Source organism: Bison bison, unplaced genomic scaffold, assembly GCF_000754665.1.
Source record: "Bison bison bison isolate TAMUID 2011002044 unplaced genomic scaffold, Bison_UMD1.0 scf7180017864229, whole genome shotgun sequence".
In the NCBI taxonomy this organism is placed as follows: domain Eukaryota; kingdom Metazoa; phylum Chordata; class Mammalia; order Artiodactyla; family Bovidae; genus Bison; species Bison bison.
In genome coordinates, this window is record NW_011494801.1 from 2,182,696 (window position 1) to 2,203,091 (window position 20,396).

General features: G+C 39.8%; 1 protein-coding gene across 1 annotated transcript in view; it reads left to right on the plus strand.

Moving 5' to 3' along the window:
* Positions 1 to 12,745: 12,745 nt before the first annotated feature.
* The window catches only part of TBX19 (T-box 19), a 26,355-nt gene continuing 18,704 nt past the window's right edge, over positions 12,746 to 20,396 (plus strand). Inside the window, exon 1 of the mRNA XM_010846033.1 lies at positions 12,746 to 13,038. Within this exon, the coding sequence (XP_010844335.1) occupies positions 12,842 to 13,038 (197 nt within the window). The 5' untranslated portion in view covers positions 12,746 to 12,841. The remainder of the gene's footprint in view (positions 13,039 to 20,396) is intronic.

The window sequence follows — 20,396 nt, forward strand, 5'->3', positions numbered from 1 at the left end:
GATTTTTCCAGTAGTCATGTATGGATGTGAGAGTTGGACTATAAATAAAGCTGAGTGCCAAAGAATTGATGCTTTTGAACTGTGGCATTGGAGAAGACTCTTGAGAGTCCCTTGGACTGCAAGGAGATCCAACCCATCCATTCTAGAGGAAATCAGTTCTGAGTGTTCATTGAAAGGACTGATGTTGAAGCTGAAACTCCAATACTTTTTTTTTTAAATTTTATTTTATTTTTAAACTTTACAAAATTGTATTAGTTTTGCAAAATATCAAAATGAATCCACCACAGGTATACATGTGTTCCCCATCCTGAACCTTCCACCCTCCTCCCTCCCCATACCATCCCTCTGGGCCGTCCCAGTGCACTAGCCCCAAGTATCCAGTATCGTGCATCGAACCTGGATACTTTGGCTACCTCATGTGAAGAGCTGACTCATTTGAAAAGATCCTGAGGCTGGGGAAGATTGAAGGCAGGAAGAGAAGAGGATGATAGAGGATGAGATGGCTGGATGGCGTCACCAACTCGATGGACATGGGTTTGGGTGAACTCCAGGAGTTGGTGATGGACAAGGAGGCCTGGCGTGCTGCAGTCCCTGGGGGTCGCAAAGAGTCGGACACGACTGAGTGACTGAACTGAACTGATACTTTAATAAAAAATATATTGTGATTCCCCTTAAAGTTTGTTATTAAAGAAACACAATGGTTTTTCTTAATAAATATGAATTTTTACCTTATTGCAACCTGACCTTAAGCAATAAATCAAACAGTAAGTATAGAGGATCTACTATGGGCTGGCTACTAACTTTATGGATAAAGGCAGTAAGGACATGATATTGGAGGCAAAACAACTTAGCAATTTAATCCTAAAATGTAGATATGAAGGTCTATTTGAACTATTGAAAATTTGATAGTGAATTACATATTATATAAGATTTAACTCTGTACTTTAGGAAGGCATTGTGCTGTTAAGACAACTGAAGGGAGAATAAAATGAATGATTTGTTTTTTAAGAAGCTTGATTAACATCTCTACTTATAAAATGTGCCAAGGACCCCAATATGAGGCCCTTAGAACATCAGAAAGTGGTAACACACTGCCATGAAAAGTCAGAATAGTATATTATATCTGAGGAAGACAAGATTTCCATGAGGGATTTTTGACCCCCCCCTTTTTTTTTTAAATACATGAACCAATTGGTCCCTTGCTAGTAGGTAAAATAGCAACAATTATAGTAGTACCACCAATATATATCAAAGGAATGCTAGATTGCTAGAGCTGGGAAACACCTTTGGCATCATTTATACCAGGGATTTTGAAATGTATTTTTTTTTAATTTTAAATTTTATTTTATTTTTAAACTTTACAAATTGTGTTATGAGACCATTTTTTCTCACCTTTCTTTAAAACAAGAAGTTCCATGGCAACCCAATGTAGAAAAAGAATTTTTGTGATTGAAGGATGTTCAGTGGAGCAAGGGGAGGGTGAAGTGGGGAATCCTACCTGCTAGTTCCCTGGTAACCTTTCAGCCCAGCAAGGGGATATAGGACCACTCATGAGGTCTTTCTTTCTGGATCCTGAAAAATGCACTTATTTTTGCACTGTATTTTGGGGGTGGGAGGGTCATTTCTTTTCTAACTCTTTCCCTGGTTCATTTCTGATTGGATAAATAATTTTTCCTCCCTTACCGAGTTTTTTCACCTATAATATGGAGATAATTATCATCTCCTGATTTGATCATTAAATTGCTGAATGAATGAATTCCTGGAGATAGATGGGCTAAAATGAAGTCTATCTATTTGGACTATAAATTGTACTCAAAATGAGAATGACCTAGACTGAAATGACTTTTCCATTTACTTATTATGTGACATCGGGAGGATTCATAATCTCTCGGAATTGGAGTACCTGCCTCATTTTAAAAAAAGAGAGTGGCAATGATTCTTTACAAAGTTATGACTATGATATGAATAATGTATATAAAAACATAATACAGTGCCTGGTCCATAATAAACGGTCAGTAAAACATAATGGTTAAGATTATAACCTGTCCTTAGGCTCAAATACTAGCTATACTTCTCATTGGCTATTGTAATATTGCACAACTTAAAGAATTCTGGGGTTACTGGCCCCAAGAGGCGGTTCTTGATACATGCGTAGCACTTTTTCAAATTTAGATGTATCAGTTCAGTTCAGTAGCTCAGTCATGTTTGACTCTTTGTGATCCGATGGATGCCTGGCTTCCCTGTCCATCACCAACTCCTGGAGCTTACTCAAACTCATATCCATGGAGTCAGTGATGCCATCCAACCATCTCATCCTCTGTTGTCCTCTTCTCCTCCTGTCTTCAATCTTTCCCAGCATCAGGGTCTTTTCAAATGAGTCAGTTTTTCTCATCAGGTGGCCAAAGTATCGGAGTTTCAACTCCAGCATCAGTCTTTCCAATGAATATTCAGGACTGTTTTCCTCTAGGATGGACTGGTTGGATCTCCTTGCAGTCCAAGTGACTCTCAAGAGTCTTCTCCAATGCCATAGTACAAAAACATCAATTCTTTGGCCCTCAGCTTTCTTTATAGTTTAACTCTCACATCCATACGTGACTACTGGAAGAAAATATAGATGTATATGTGGGAGCATTTAGTCTTGGGAGCAGGTGTGTCGGCATACTTACTCAAATTCATCAGTCAACAATATGTTTACTGGTGAGGACTTTTTAGGACACAGAAATTTGCATTCTGTGTACCCTGGGGAATGTTGCTGACTTCTCTGCTCTGTGTGCTCACTGCCTTCCATAACTGTTAGGCAAACAAACTTTGATTTATCCAAATGTTCTCAGTTTCTGATCTCTTCATAAAGCCTAGCCTACCACTGACATTTGTCTGTAAATTGTCGTTTGTCTATACACTTATCATTCCAGGGGCTTTCCTTTGTTTTTATCTTGTGTTGGGTCTCCTGTTTCCCAGTTTTCGTATTTTGCTCTCTTTTCTTATTTTACTCTTTTGTTTCACTTAAGGACGTTCTCTAGCAACTTCTGAGAAAAAGTGCATGGTAGGTAAAATTTTAAATACCTTGTAGGTCTGAAATGTCTTTACTCTCAAACCACGTATTTTGAATGGGTATAGAATTCTGAATGAATAGTAATTTTCCATCACAGTCCTTAGAGCATTGTTTAATTTTCTTGTAGCTTTCAGGTTGTTATTGAGAAGGTTGATAGCATTATAATTTGTTATTTATTGTAACAAATTGCTTTTTCTCTAGAAGATTTCATGATGATGTATGTGTCTTGGAGCAGATAAATATTTTTTATTCATTATTCTGTGCCCTTCATGGACTTTTCAATATGGAAACTTATGTTCTTCAATTCTAAGAACATCTCCTGTATTATTTCTTGAAGAATTTCTGCACTTTTATGTTCACTGCTCTTTCTTTTTGGAATTCATTGTCACTCTTTTACTTTCTTAGAAATTTCACAAACTCTGACTTCCAAGCTCTTATTGAATTTTAAATATACATTTTGATGTCTTTAATTCCCAAGACCTCTATGTTGTCCTCCAGTTCTTCCTTCTCTTCCTTTCTGCATCCCCTTTCTCTTTATTCCTTTGTTTCCTCCTCCCCTCCTCTCTTATTGTGATTCCTATCTCCTTCTTTTCTTCCTTCCTTCCTTCCATTTCCTTGTCTTATTTTATGAATGCAATATTTTATCTTATGTTTAGGTGGAAAATAGTTTTCTTTTGTTATATTTTGCTCCCTACATGGTCTCTGTTTACTCAGAATTCCTTTTTAAATGTACTTTTTGCTTTGATCTCTGACTTCCCTGTCTGATGTCTGATAATCTCTTATTTTGAGGCACATACAGGCACTTAACTTTATTGTGCTTCACAGAAATAGTGTTTTCTACAAATTGAAGGTTTGTGGCAAATCAGCATTGAGGAAGACTATCAGTGCCATTTTTCCAAAAGCATTTGCTCACTTCATGTCTCTGCATTACATTTTGGTCATTCTCATAATATTTCAAGCTTTTACATTATTATTATATTTTTTATGGTGATCTCTGATCAGTGTTCTTTGATGTTGTAACTATCATAAAAGGATTATAACTTTCTGAAGGTTCAGATGATGATTAGCATTTTCAGCAATAAAATGTTGTTCGGTTCAGTACAGTTCAGTCGCTCAGTCGTGTCCAACTCTTTGTGATCCCATGAACTGCAGCATGCCAGGCCTCCCTGTCCATCACCAACTCCCGGAGTCCACCCAAACCCATGTCCATCGAGTCAGTGATGCCATCCAACCATCTCATCCTCTGTCGTCCCCTTCTTCTCCTGCCCTCAATGTTTCCCAGCATCAGGGTCTTTTCCAATGAGTCAGCTCTTCACATCAGGTGGCCAAAGTATTGGAGCTTCAGCTTCAACATTAGTCCTTCCAATGAACATCTAGGACTGATCTCCTTTAGGATGGACTGTTTGGATCTCCTTGCAGTCCAAGAGACTCTCAAGACTCTTCTCCAACACCACAGTTCAAAAGCATCAATTCTTCTGTGCTCAGTTTTCTTCACAGTCCAACTCTCACATCCATACATGACCACTGGAAAAACCATAGCCTTGACTAGACGGACCTTTGTTGGCAAATGTCTCTGCTTTTGAATATGCTATCTAGGTTGGTCATAACTTTGCTTCCCAGGAGTAAGTGTCTTTTAATATCATGGCTGCAATCACCATCTGCAGTGATTTTGGAGCCCAGAAAAATAAAGTCAGCCACTGTTTCCCCATCGACTTGCCATGAAGTGATGGGACCAGATGCCATGATCTTTGTTTTCTGAATGTTGAGCTTTAAGCCAACTTTTTCACTCTCCTCTTTCACTTTTATCAAGAAGCTCTTTAGTTCTTCTTCCCTTTCTGCCATAAGTGTGGTGTCATCTGCATATCTCAGGTTATTGATATTTCTCCTGGCAATCTTGATTCCAGTTTGTGCTTCCTCCAGCCCAGCATTTCTCATGATGTACTCTGCATATAAGTTAATTAAGGTATGTACATTATGTTTCTAGACACAATGCTGTTGCATACTTAATAGGCTATAGTACAGCATAACAATAATTTTCATATGCACTGAGAAACAAAAAACATTTATGTGACTCATTTTATCACAGTATTCATTTTGTTTGGGGGGTTTGGAACTGAACCACTGAAGTATGCCTGTCAATGCTGATGCAATTCCTATGTTCATGGGCAGTTTTGCAAAGTTTGGTTTTCCCATTTGATTGAGGTTGGTGATAATTGAGGATGGGTCATTTCACTGAGGAATCACTAAGTCTATTACCTAAGGAGTGTGTCATAACACTCTGTTTTCAGAATGTTCCTCACCCCTGCCTCCACCAGCAATTGTTGTCTCTGAGTACAAATCCTTCCAAATCCCCTGTCTTCTGAAAGTCATTCTCTTGTTTTCTCCTGCAACGGGGAGGTACAGTTGTCTGGCTGAGAAATGAAGATCTCAAAAGTTAATGGTTTTTTTTTACCACAGATTTCATGTCAACTTACTTCTCAAAGGCCCTTTGCCACCTTTCATGTTAGTCGTTTCTTCATCAAATTTGGGATTGTTGAGCAAATTGTGTACTCCAAGAACAGCTGAAAAACAATAATAATCTGTAAATAAAACTTCAGTTTGAGAAAGCTAAAAAAAAATTAATGGTTTTTGTAAACAAAATTTCAAGATATTTTCCTATTTGATCCTAGCCAGAAACAGAGTTGGGCCATAAACAAGACTGAGCGCCTTGATGCTTTTGAACTGTGGTGCTAGAGAAGAGTCTTGAGAGTCCCTTGGACTGCAAGGAGATCAAATCAGTCAATCCTAGAGGAAATCAACCCTGAATATTCATTGGAAGGACTGATGCTAAAGCTGAAGCTCTAATACTTTGGCCACCTGATGCAAAGAGCTGATGCACTGGAAAAGATGCTGGGAAAGATTGACAGAGGATGAGTTGGTTGGATGACATCACTGACTCAATGGACATGAGCTTGAGCAAACTCTGGGAGATAGTGAAGGACAGGGAAGGATAGTGAAGGATAGGGAAGGACATGGCTTGCTGTGGTCCATGGGATCACAAAAGGTTGGACATGACTGAGCAACTGAACAACTTCTTTTCAGAGGTGTATGGTGTATCAAATCCCTGAGGCATTTCAGGGTTCTGTGGTACAACTGGCTTGCTTCTTGTCTCTTCCCCTGAAGCTTTTTATATTTCAACTTTCTCTGATCTGCCTCATCAGTAACTCAGCCATTTTTTTCTGCAGTTCCCAAAATCTTGGTGGCATCTCTTTTCTGCTGTTGTTTGCTCTGTTGCACTCCTCAACTTTGTGGGTTTACATTTCATATTACCTTAGTGCCATTTTAGAGCGGTTTGAGGAGCATATATAAAAGAATGTGTTTAATCTGCCATGCTTAATCAAGAGCCTTTAAAAATTCCATTTTAAAAGAAGTATGCATGTATTATAAATAAAAGTGTCTTCATCAAACTTGTTAGCAGAGGTCATCTCTTGGTGCTGCAATTATAGATAGTTTTTCCTTTACTTAATTTTTCAAAATTATCTGTAGCAAGATACTTAGTAACTAAAGAAAGATCATTCAAGTAAAATGATATTATTGGGTTGGCCAAAAAGTTCATTTGGATTTTTGCATAAGATGGCATGGGAAAACCCAAACAAACTTTTTGGACAGCCCAATATATAGCTGTTTCAGGGAAAGCATTTTATATTAGTTTCAAATCCAATAATTAGTTAACTATATGAAACTTTTTTTTTTCAAATAAAACAAAGGTTGAATAGCAGCAGTTTCATGTGGTTCAATCTAAACTGTCTAATATAACACAGACCTTAGAGGTGATAGTCTGGAAAATGGAGTCATTGTCTAGATAGGCTAGACTCAAAGCCAAGAGAGTGTAAACCATTTTTGACTGCTAGTTTCACCCCATAACCACTGCATGTACTGTTTTCCAAGGATCATTCTTTACTGGGCATACTGGTTGAAGATATTTGTGTGTTAACCTAGTTTTTAGGAGCACACTGATTTGGATGTAATGGATAAGAAAAATAACACTCTTTATTTCTTTTCTTCCTTGTGGGTACACTTCATACATCTCTGTATTGTAATTCCCAGGGCATATGACTGCAGTCATGAAATTAAAAGATGTTTGCTCCTTGGAAGAAAAGCTATGACAAACCTAGACAGCATATTAAAAAGCAGAGACATTCCTTTGCCAACAAAGGTCTGTAATAGTCAAAGCTATGGTTTTTCCAGTAGTCATGTATGGATGTGAGAGTTGGATCATAAAGAAGGCCGAGCATCAAAGAATTGATGCTTTCAAACTGTGGTGTTGGAGAAGACTTTTGAGAGTCCCTTGGACTGCAAGGAGATCCACCCAGTCCATCCTAGAGGAAATCAGTCCTGAGTGTTCATTGGAAGGACTGAAGGTGAAGCTGAAACTCCAATACTTTGGCCACCTGATGTGAAGAGCTGACTCATTTGAAAAGATCCTGATGCTGGGAAAGATTGAAGGCAGGAGGAGAAGGGGACGACAGAGGATGAGATGCTGGATGGCATCACCGACTCAATGCACATGAGTTTGGGCAAGCTCCGGGAGATGGTGAAGGACAGGGAAAACTGTATGCTGCAGTCCATGGGGTCAGAAAGAGTTGGACACAATGGGGTGACAGAACAACAACATGCCTTTTCTCTCTTTTAGATTGTTACATACTTTGACGGTAGGGATCCTCATCCTACTGGCATTTATGGACCTTTTGAGGAAACGTTATTCAGCATATCACACAGGGTTTTCTTCTAAAAACTCATAGGAGAAGTTTCCCTTGGGCAAATGGCTTGTTTTTTATTTTAGGAACACAGTGCAATGTATGTCAGATTGTATTTCCCCCTGCTTGTACTGGCTGCTAGGAAGATCAGAGCCACACTTGTGCCATAGTTTTAAACAGTTTCTTCTTGAAATCTTTGCTTAGAAGTCTTGTCATCTTTGAACTAGTTTCTTATTGCTGCTATAACAGTTACCATATACTTAATGACTTAAAGTAACACAAATGTATTATCTTACAGTTTTGGAGGTCAGGAGTCTTAAATCAGCTTCACTAGACTAAAATCCAGGTATTGGTGAGAGTTCTTTCTGGAGGCTGTTGGGGAAATGGGGGAAATCCATTTCCTTTTCTTTTTACAACTTGCTTGGCTTGTGACCCTTGCCTCCATTTTCAAAGCCAGCAGCTCAGTAAGATACCCTTCTCTCTGACCTCTGCTTCTGTGCCTACATATTTTTTCTCTGACTCTGATCCTTTTGTCTCCTTCTTATGAAGACCCTTGTGATTACCTTGAACCTACCTAGATAATCCAGGATAATCCCCCCATCTCAAATTTTTAACTGAGTCATATCTGTAAAGCCTCCTCCCCCCACCAATTAGTTTTTAGAACAGTTTTAGGCTTATAGGAATACTGAGCAGAAAGTACTGAGATTTCTCATATACTTTCTAACTTTATACATGCATAGCCTCCCCAGCTGTCAATATTCTGGGCCAGAGTCACACTGATGAACCTATGCTGACAAATCGTTATCACCCAAAGTCCATCATTTACATTCTGGTATTGTACCCTTTTGGTGATGTATGTCCTATGGGTTTGGATAAGTATATAATGACAGGTGTTCATTACTATGAAATCACACAGAGTGTTTTCACTGCTTTAAAATTCCTTTATGAGATGGTAACGATAACCCTGTATGCGAGACAGCAAAAGAGACACAGATGTATAGAACAGTCTTTTGGACTCTGTGGGAGAGGACGAGGGTGGGATGATTTGGAAGAATGGCATTGAAACGTGTATATTATCATATGTGAAATGAATCACCAGTCCAGATTCAATGCAGGATACAGGATGCTCAGGGCTGGTGCACTGGGATGACCCAGAGGGATGGGATGGGGAGGGAGGTGGGAGGTGGGATTTAGGATGGGGAACACGTGTACACCCATGGAGGATTCATGTCAATGTATGGCAAAACCAATACAATATTGTAAAGTTTAAAAAAAAAAAAGAACTTAAAAAAAATAAAATTCCTCTATGTTCTGTCTATTCATCCCTCTTTCTCCCAGTCCCTGGCAACAACTGTTTTTTTTTATTGTCTCCATGCTGCTGTTGCTGCTGCTAAGTCACTTCAGTCGTGTCTGACTCCGTGAGACCCCATAGACGGCAGCCCATCCGGCTCCACTGTCCCTGGGATTCTCCAGGCAAGAACACTGGGGTGGGTTGCCATTTCCTTCTCCAATGCATGAAAATGAAAAGTGAAACTGAAGTCGCTCAGTTGTGTCCGACTCTAGCGACCCCATGGACTGCAGCCTACCAGGCTCCTCCATCCATGGGATTTTCCAGGCAAGAGTACTGGAGTGGGGTGCCATTACCTTCTCCAATTGTCTCCATAGTTCTGTGTTTTTCAGAATGTCATATAGTTGGAATTACACAATATGTAGCCTTTTGGGATTGGCTTTTTTCACTTAACAATATACATTTAAATTTCCTCCATGTATTTTCATGGCTTGATAGCTCATTTCTTTTTAGCGCTGAATAATCATTGTTGGGTGTACCATTTATTAACCCTTTCAATTATAGAACAACTTCCTGGTTGCTTCCAAGTTTTGTCAATTATAAACAAAGCTGCTGTTAACATCTATGTGCAGGTTTTTTTGTGGACGTAAGTTTTCAACTTATTTGTGTAGCACCATGGATTGTTAGATCATGTGGTAAGAGTATGTCCAGTTTTGTAAGCAACCATCAAACTGTCTTCTGAAGTGGCTGTATCATTTTGCATACCCACCAGCAATGAACGAGAACTCCTATTGCTCAGCCACCTCATTAGCCTTTGATGTTGTCAGTGTTTTGTTCCTGCTAATGGGCACATAATGGTAACTTGTTATTGGTTTGACCTGCTTTTCCATGATGACATACAATGTTGAGCAGCAAAGTTCTTTTTTATCATATGTGAGGTACCATATTCACAGGTTCTGGGGGTTAGGGCATGGGCATATTATTCAGACTTATTCACAATTATTATTCACAATTTTCTCAATATTAATTACATGAAAATGAAAATTTTGATTCCTCAAACTAAAGCCGTACCTCTGCAGACTCCTCTCCCTGCATCCTTCCCCATCTCAGTAAATGGCCCTCTTACCTACTAGCCGTTCACCACAGACACTTGATTCCTCACTCCCTCCCTCCCTCACCCCACATCCAGTCCCTCTGAGGTTCTGCCGTCTCTATTTCTAAAATGAATCTAGAGTCCAACCACCTGTCTTTGTGGCCACTGCCACCACCCTAGGATAAGCCACCACCATCTCTTGCCTGAACCACTATAACAACCCTCTAATTTTCCTCTTTTCTTCAGTTCTTGACTTTTACTACTCTATTCTCTATAAGTTGTCCAGATTTAAAAAGAGGACAAAGCAAAACATAGTATCTTCCTGCTTTAATACACACTAATAGTTTTGTATCTCATGTGGAATAAAATCCAAATTCCTTTTTAAGATTTATAAGGCCCCTCTTAAAGCACATCTCACTCTGATCTCTGTACCACCATGTTCTAGCCATACTGGCCTCCTCATGGTTCTTTAACTGGCCCAAGCTCCACTTCTCATATATGCCTCCTCTGCCTGAAACTCTTCCTCCAACTCTTCTCTAACTAAATCCTTGTCATCTTTTTTGTTCTCACCTGAAATGTCTCCTCCTCAGAGGAGACTCTCCATACAACCCCACCTAATTAGGATCCTCCCCACCCTGCCTTATACACATTTTTCTTGACCATCTCACCCCTTTACATAGTCTTCAAATACTTATCACTACTGGTAATTACTCAGTTCAGTTCCATTCAGTTGCTCAGTCATGTCCAACTCTTTGTGACCCCACAGACTGCAGCACACCAGGCCTCCCTGTCCATTAGCAACTGCCAGAGTTTACTCAAACTCATGTCCATTGAGTTGGTGATGCCATCCAACCATCTCATCCTCTGTTGTCCCCTTCTCTTCCTGCCTTCAATCTTTCCCAGCCTCAGGGTCTTTTCAAATGAGTCAGTTCTTCGCATCAGGTGGCCAAAGTATTGGAGTTTCAGCTTCAGCATCAATCCTTCCAATGAATATTCAGGACTGATTTCCTTTAGGATGGACTGGGTGGATCTCCTTGCACTCCAAGGGACTCTCAAGAGTCTTCTCCAACACTACAATTCAAAAGCATCAATTCTTCAGTGCTCAGCTTTCTTTATATTCCAACTGTCACATCCATACACGACTACTGGAAAAACCACAATCTTGATTATATGGATCTTTGTTGGCAAAGTAATGTCTCTGCTTTTTAATAATCTGTCCAGGTTGGTCATAAATTTTCTGCCAAGGAGTAAATGTCTCAGTTGTTTATATTATTCATCTTCTCTGTCAGACTTTTAATTCCATGAAGGCAGGGCCATTTCTGTTTCATTCATTGTTGGATGTAAGGCTTCATCAGTATCTGGCACTTAGTAGGCACAGCATACTGTTTGAATACCATCCTTATTCTGACTTTATCTTATGTTTTTGCTTTTATTTTTCTTTTATTTTCATTTTCTACAGCTTTCTGTTGTAGCAAGAGGAAAACCCACAAGTGTCAGGATCTACTCGCAGGTGGGGAGGTGGCGCTGTCTCTGCCCTCCCCATGTATACTGTGTGCACTGTATGTCGTGGGTAAAAGAAATGTTTTCTACCAGTAGTATCTCCTCAGGGAAAGTGAGGATTCACCTCAGAATGCCAGATAGGCCACAAACCATTGAAGGGGAAAGCCAGAATGCCTTTCTGGATTTAAGATTACAACTGCACAATAAGGTAAAAAGCTTATTTTTCAATCACTGGGGACAGAGTGTTTCCTTAGATTAATATGGTGCTAGAAGGATTTTTTCTCCTCCTGGCTAGGATTGGAAATCAGAAATATTCGGGCTGTGGATACTAGGGAGGAGGAGCAAGGTTCAGAGCTCTTCTGCTTGTGGGAGGCAATGAAGGACCTTGAGATGAGCAGGAGACTACACCTTGAGAGGTCTGTAGGATCCTTCAGGAGAGAGATGGCCAGTAGGGGATATCCTGGGAGAATGAAGTCCTTAGCTCTTTTCTCCTGATTTCTGACCCTGGAGTGGATGGCACACAGAGCATCTTCCTTTCTTCTGTGGTACAGTTGTCATATTCCTTGGCACAATGCCCTTGGCCTTCCATATATTCTATTCTATTCAGAGCCAGTGGTTTGGTTCTCAACTGTGTCAGGAAATCCTGTATTGGCATCAAGGTTTTCGATCCTTCTTTTTCCCTATAGATACCACAAGCCATGATTTATACACAAATGTGATTTGCCTGATTGTTACAGTCTGGGCCCACAACAATTTTAATTAACTGGAAAATGGTCCTCAATACACCGATTAGACCTCTTCAGGTACAGCAAGATAAAAGCCTGATAATTTGGATGGAGTACCCTTCTTAAATATCTACTCTATACACAGCAGCCAATGGGAAAGCCAGGCTTTCTCCCACCTGATCCTGTGAGTAATCAAGAGAGGGCTTTTTCTTCCCCACCTCTCCCCTCCCACCCACCCCCAACTAAAGCTTAACAGGTTGGTGGTATAATTTGTAGACTTTCAGGGTGTCATGCTAGGAGCTTAGGCAAGAGACTAGGCATCTCTTCCCCAGCTTCCCAGGCACTGTCCAGCTGGATTTGAAAAGCAGGCAAGTGACAGGAGGAAAGAGGTGGAAGCTGGCAAAGTAACTACCGTTTCTCAGCAAAGTTTGAGAGGGGCCTGTGGCCATGAGTGAGTTGGACACTCAGAAGACCTGTGATGGAACTGTTTCTCGTCTGCTCAATGTGGTGGAAAGTGAGCTTCAGGCAGGGAGGGAAAAAGGCGACCCTACAGAGAAGCAACTTCAGATCATTCTGGAGGATGCCCCTCTCTGGCAGAGGTTCAAGGAAGTCACTAACGAAATGATCGTGACCAAGAACGGCAGGTGAGATTATCTGTGGCTCTACTTGGGCTGGCGGGGCTTGGCAAGGGAGGCAAGGCCCCTCGAACATAGAAAAGGCTACAGCTCTTCACTCAGAGGTAGCGGGGTCTGATTAAACACTCCCGAGGACAGTCTCCTACGGCTTTCCCCCAGCCAACTTAATTAATTTCTCTGAGATCGTTAGAGAAGTGGAGGATGAAGCCACCTGTTTTGCCTGCATTTTAAATGAAGAAATACTTTGAAATTACTGTAAAGGGGGGCATGTCCCGTGGGTTTGGGAAATGCACTCAAATGTCAGAAAATAATGTTAATTTTTGACTGTACATCCTGGAGCAGATAACTATTCTTTGAACCCCAATTCCATTCAGATAAGATAAAATAAAAGGCAACTTTATCTGGAAGCTGGGTGATTTTGTCTGAAGTATAGCAAACTTGCGAGACATTTCTGACAAGCTGAAGATTCAGAGGCTAAAAGGCAAATTTAATCTCACTTCCTATTACTACACTTGCTTCTTCCTGTGTGTTTGTGGTGAGTGTTCATTTGAAACTGTGTGTGTCTGTGACAGTATGAAAGCCATTGCAGTAATAGTTAATGAAACCATAATATACTGACTGAGAAAAGAGAAGATGCCTTCTGTGTTTTCATTGCAACAAATTAGGGATTAACTGAAATGGAGTCTCTGTTGGCATTTCTTGGATTATATTAAATCTATTTCTGCCAAGTGACTGTCTAAGGTAATATTAGGGGTTTCTGTTTAGTAAAGGAGATAAAAATATTTAGAAAGTATTGCTCCCAAGCTTTGCCAAACAGCTCCCAATATTAATGTGATACTGATCTTTCTGTTCACATGGTCAAAAAAGTACATTGAAAGGTATTTTCAATATGGTTAGCTTCAGCACAATCTCAAAGATTGTGACCTTTGAGAGAAATTCTGTTTTCCAATGAGAGAAAAATCCAAGCTAGCTGAAATTCTGGCAGGCTTTTGTCCTTGTGAAAAACACTTTCATTCCTGACTTCTCACTTTTCCATTTCTGAATAAAATGCATGGCATAGAGAATGAACCATTCTATCTGGTAAAATTATGAACTAGAGTGTTGTTGTGTGACATTACAGTGCTTTGTAAATAAAAATTGTTCTAGAGATAATGGCCTTTCAATAAATTGTGATTACTAATAGTAGCAGGAATATCAATCTTGCTTGATACTTATATTTTCTCTCTCTAAATGGGTCCCATATTTATTTCATATATAGAATTTGTTATTTTAAATAATTTTAATTATAATTTCACCTATTCTTACTTTTGATCTGTATTGACACATTATATTCTGTAAAAAGAAATAGAAAACATGCTTGTAATTTCAAAGAATTATCCCTAATTCCTAAAACTGGATATACTTTCTTTCCTTTTAAAGATGAGTGATGATACAATTTTAAAAGTTTTATGATATCTGATGACAGGTAGACCATTCTGTTTATTATTCTTTTAGTTACACTAATACTTAGCCTCATACTATTTATTTGGCTGTCAAAGTGGTCATATATGATATTAAAATAAGTATAATAATCAAGTAAAAATACAGTCCATATATTTGAATGAGGAATAAATAAAAATTTTGAAAACCATTATAAAATTCAACTTAATACTATGTCATATTGATATGTTCTTTTACAATTTTAGAAGAGCTTTCTCTTGCTTTTTTGCACCTATATAATTTTCTCCATATTTAAAGTTGAGAAGTCTTCACGTATTTAAACTCATTAACTATGTGAAAATTATTCTCTGTAGAAAAAGTCTAATTATGGTCAATGTGATTATTCTTATTTTCTGTGGAGGTCCTGCTGACATTTTACCTCCTCAGTGACTTAAATCTTTTCTTAGGATCTCTGAACCCCTCGTGGTCAAGATTTTGCCAGGAGATAGTTCCCTTTGTATTTCAGATAAAGAAGGGAAGACAAATCTCTAAGAAATTAATGCAGTTGGTAACGAATGAGTGTGATCTGGAATTACTTGCAGTCTGTTTAGTTTCTCAGAATAAACTGTTAGCAACACTTTCCTGTTCTTGATATAGGCACATCTTTCTTGTTTTGCTGTCTTCTTTATTCTCCTCTTCATCTCTCTTTTCCCTCTTTTTTCTCCTAACCTTGTATCACTGCTTTTGACCTATTTTCCTCTGTCAGTAGACCCAAATGTCTCCTCCAGATGCCCCATCCTTACCTTTCATACCAACTCCTGAGCCTAAGGCAGATGGAACTGTGGCCCTTCCCTGGAAAGAACATTCCTGGTAGTTAATACCTAGTCTTGGCCCTTTTCATTCATGTTACCCTCCTGTCCCTGTAGTCAGTTAACTTTCTGACTTTTCTAAATCTTTGATGGGGTTAATCAGATATCTCCTGTACTCCTGAGCATAATTGTCCTGTGTAATAGCAAGTTTTAAAATAGCATAGATGGGATGATGAATTAAAGGACTCATTTTCAAATGGACATCTATTTATATGCATAAATAGGAGGCTTGCTTCTGACATTGATCAGAAGTAGTAGAGATTTTCCCTGAAAAACAGTGAATTAGCCTTAGAAACTGGGATTATGATGGTTCTTCATTCTCCTTCTCCTGTCCCTTCCTCATGCTGTTTTACCGTTTCTTTTCTCTCTGCTCTCTTTTCTTCCCCTCCTTTTTTATTGAAAATGCTTAGTTATTGATATTCAATAGCCTTTCAGACATAACAATAACAATTATAATACCTCCTTAGAATCATTTGAATCATCTCTAGTGCATTGGCTTGTAAATACTTCCTTTCATCTCCATCCTTTAAGCTAGGAACTTGTATTTTAGGTTGCACAAAAAGATTTATTTCAGATTTCAGTGGCAAATAAGTGAAATCTCTTGTAAATTTTGTTTTCTCTACAGTAACATATTTGCCTTAGGGGGAAAAGCTATATTTCATGTGTATTTCCATGAAGTTGAATAATTTGATTTCATTCAGATTAAATTTGCCTTGAGAAGATTTTAATAAATTGGAAGAATTTCTGATGTAATTGGTGTATCCATTTGTTATCATAAAATGTTAGGATCACTAAGTTGAACTTCCCAGTGATTTAGAGATGTTGGTTCGATGAGCTAATGCTCATAGTGGGACGCAACGAGGGCCCTGAAGGTATAGTGGTGCAAGAACAGAGAAAACCAATGTTGTACATCAGGAAAAAATTTTCCATGTCCCTGTAGTCTATGGAGATTTTTCTCTGAAGCTTACAATTGCAGTTTATGAGGATCATATGTTTTTGTGTGATCTGCCTCTAACCATGGAGAAGGCAATGGCACCCCACTCCAGTACTCTTGCCTGGAAAATCCCATGGACGGAGGAGCCTGGTGGGCTGCAGTCCATGGGGTTGCTAAGAGTCAGACACGACTGAGCGACTTCACTCTCACTTTTCACTTTCCTGCATTGGAGAAGGAAATGGCAACCCACTCCAGTGTTCTTGCCTGGAGAATCCCAGGGACGGGGGAGCCTCGTGGGCTGCCGTCTCTAGGGTCGCACAGAGTTGGACACGACTGAAGAGACTTAGCAGCCTCTAACCAGGCTACTTTGATTTCTTGCTCCTTCTCTCATCTTCATATAAGTCTAAACATCCATGCCCCATGTGTCTGCATACACACACGCTCCAAAACGCTGGTGAATGCTTTATGATTATTAAAATTCTGTGGTGGGAAAGAGAAGGGGTTTACTTCCTGATTTTTGCCTTTAACCATCTCTGCTGTTTCCCCACCTAGGAAATCTGCCTTGTCTGCCCTCTTTCTTCCGATAGATCTCAGTCCTCACAGCCTCTTTCAGCAGTGCTGGCTCTCAAGATCCCCTGTAAGAGAAATAAAAACTGAGAAACTAGCCTCATAGCTAAACAATACAGAGTTCATGGCCAAGCCTAAGCATGTGTGGTTCCTCAAGCATGGTTTTGGGCGGTGCTTGTATTCCGTACTACATTTGCTTCTCTCTCTCTGATATACGGATTGGTTTACATATTTCTCAGCTTCTCAAAGATTCTTGGCCGTCTCTGTGGTTAGCCACAGAGATGGAATAAAAGGGAGAAAAGATTTCCCTTGGAAGAAAAGGGAGAAAAGATCAAAGAAGTGCAGCTCATCCCTGAAAACAGCCTGGTCATGAGTGTTGCCCCCAAGTAAAGAGATAGCACATCCCAGTCCTTGCGAGGCTAGAGAAAGAGGCAGAGGAGAGCAGGAGGTGCTGAACTTGGCTTGGAGGCAGGGTGCTAGTTATAAGACTTTGGGCAAGTTGACATTTATTCACATTGGTGACATTTATGACATCATTGGTATAAAGAAGATTAAAATACATAGCATCTCAGTTCATTTCTGTAGTGATAAAAAAGAAAAATAATGATAAAATTCTCAGCAAATGAAGTATTAGAGATTAAAGCAACAAATGGTCCTACCATGTTTTACATGTGTTCTTCTAAGAACCAGGATGCTTCTTTACTTCTTTTTCTTTATTTACTTTTTTTGTTAACAGCTTTATTTTGATAATTTACATACTGTACAATCCAAAAAACTTGTTTAAAGTATACCATAATGTCTTCATGTTTCATCTGTGTTGTAGCATTTTTATTGACAAATAGCATTTCACTGTATAAATATACTTCATTTTATTTATTCACTCATATTGGACATGTGGGTTGTTCCCGATTTTCAACTGTAATGAATAATGCCACTATGAATGTCTGTATATAAGTTTTTACATGGGTGTATGTTTTCATTACTCATGCACATAACACCTAGGCATGGAATTACAGGGTCATATGGTAACTCTGTATTTTAATTTGTTAGAGGAATTACAAGACTCACTTTTTTTCCAGAGTGGCTGGTCCATTGTATATTCCACCAGCAATGTATGAGCGTTTCAATTTCTCTATGCTTGCTGTTATTCACCTTTTATTATTATTATTATTATAGCCATCTAGTGAGTATGAGGAATGATTTCAAATGTAGGTTATAGTTCAGTTTGTTAGGTTTTAACTTGCACTCTTCCTGAATACATGGACTTAAGTTGGTTTACTTAAACTCACCAAGCTTCATTTTCATTATCTCACTCACCCAGCCTCTAGTACTCAAAGGTACTATCTATTTACTATCTATTAAATGCTTGCTAGGAGCCATTCCAGGGTATAAACCTTGGTTGGTGTAAACTCCCCCAGGTTCTTTGTCTTCTGTCATGAGTTTTGAAGTAGTCTCTAAGGCAGGGCATTTAGAAAAGAGCGGCTGCTGAAAACAGATCCCCGTTATTCATACACAGCTGGAGGACTAAGTTGGAAAAGGACCCAGCAAAGAGTTGGAAGGAAGTATTGATGAGGTGGATGAGCCAAGGGGAAAAATATCCTGTCTGTCCAGAGTATTCAGGGAGCCCATGCAATTTAAGCTCAGAAGACTGAGGAGCCTGGATGGCTTGAGTCCATCTCTAGATCCAGCCCTTATTATCTGTTGCTCAATTTCTTCACTTTCCATATGTGACAGTTCTTATTGTACGTTATTTCAAAACTAGGCACTACTGGGTACAGGAGGATTCTCTTGGTGACCCTCCAGTCCCTCATCTATACCCATTATGCTTTTAATGTTTCCATACCTGGCATCCTTGGACTCCTTCTTTTAGCAGTGGACATACTCAGTTTTCCCCTTTTTATTCTCTTCCCAACCTTAATAGAAGCACAAATCCTCCAAGTGACTCCCCTTACTGCCTTGGATGTCTCCTTAGTTGCTATCTTAAAAGCTAAAGATACCCTAGACCAGTACATTTTAAGCTTTAAAGTTCTGGTGACTTAACTGGAGATTTTGAAAAGCACAGATTTTGATTGTGTATGTCTGGAGTTAGGTCTGAGCTGCCGCATTTCTGATTACTTCTGCTGCTGAGTCATGAACCACTTTGAGTAGCAAGTTTTTGGACCCTAGTTTGTTAGCTTCTCAACTTGGGGACTCAGATTTTCAAAGATGTATTGACAAAAAAGATAGCTTCTGGGGCAATCAGGAGGTGGTAGGGGTGTCTGTATGGAAACTAGGTCTTTTGAGGAGATTTGAGCAACTTAGAAAGCTTGGTGAAGGAAAAATAAGCTAAAGAGAATCAGAAGCCAGGTAAGATGGCTTCTCCAAATATTTGTGACAGTAAGCTTGCTGGTATTTCCTTAGAGCGTAGGAGCTGCTGCTGCAGCTGTTTAGTCTCTACATCGTGTCCGACTCTTTTAGGGCCCTGTGGACTGTAGCCAACTAGGCTCCTCTGGCCATGGGATTTCCCAGGCAAGAATATTGGAGTAGGTTGCCATTTTCTTCTCCAGGGGATCTTCCCAACCCAGGGATCAAACCCACGTCTCCTGCATTGGCAGGCAGATTCTTTACCACTGAACCACCTGGGAACACCCCAGAGGGTGGGAGAAGGACCAAGAAATCCAGATCATCATGTCTTAATGTATACATCTTCCTTTAAAAAGAAATTATTCATTTGTTTTTGGCTGCACTGGGTCTTTGTTGCTGGGTGCACATTTTCTCTAGTTGTGGTGAGTTGGGGCTACTCTCTGGTTGCGGTTTGAGGGCTCTATAGCATGCAGGCTTCAGTAATTGTGGCTCATGGGCCTAGTTGCCCTATAGCACGTGGAATCTTCCCAGACCAGGGACTGAACCCATGTCCCCTGCATCGGCAGGCAGATTCTTAACCACTGGACCACCAGCGAAGTCCTCAAAGTGTATTTCTTGAACACAAATTCCCACAAGATGCTCAGTGAGAAGATGGTTGCCCTGGTACACAAGTGCAGAATGCGGAATCCCTCACCCGTCTCAAAGTGCACGCAGGGGCATTAAAGCCTCTAACAACTCCTGCAGTGAAGGAACTGGTCTAAATATGTAGAGTTAAGGGTCCGCTTCACTGCCTTTACCACAAACCATGTTTCCTGTATTAACGCTGTTACTATTATTTAGAACTGTTTTCTGTTATAGAGAAGGTCTGCTCTGTGGCAATAGTGTGAAAACCTGATGTAGGCTGAGAAAAAACCTTTGAAGGAAGCTCTGTGAAGACCTGGCACCCGCCTGTCTATAATACCTCAAGTTTCAGGAGGAATTTCATTCTAGTCAAATGACTAGATCAGTGACTTGAAAACAGAGCATAACATTTAAAAGTAAAACCTCAATATAAAATACATTGGTAAAAAGAGGCTTGACTGAGTTTGAGGCTGCTGGCCTGGCCCCTCTTTATTTGGCTTCCCCTGTGCATTTTCTGCATCACCAGAGCCGTCCAAGGACAGTCTCCTCTGAGCAGAGAGAGGACTGGACATATTAGAATGTTCCTAACATTCTAATATCCTTCTTGTGGCTCA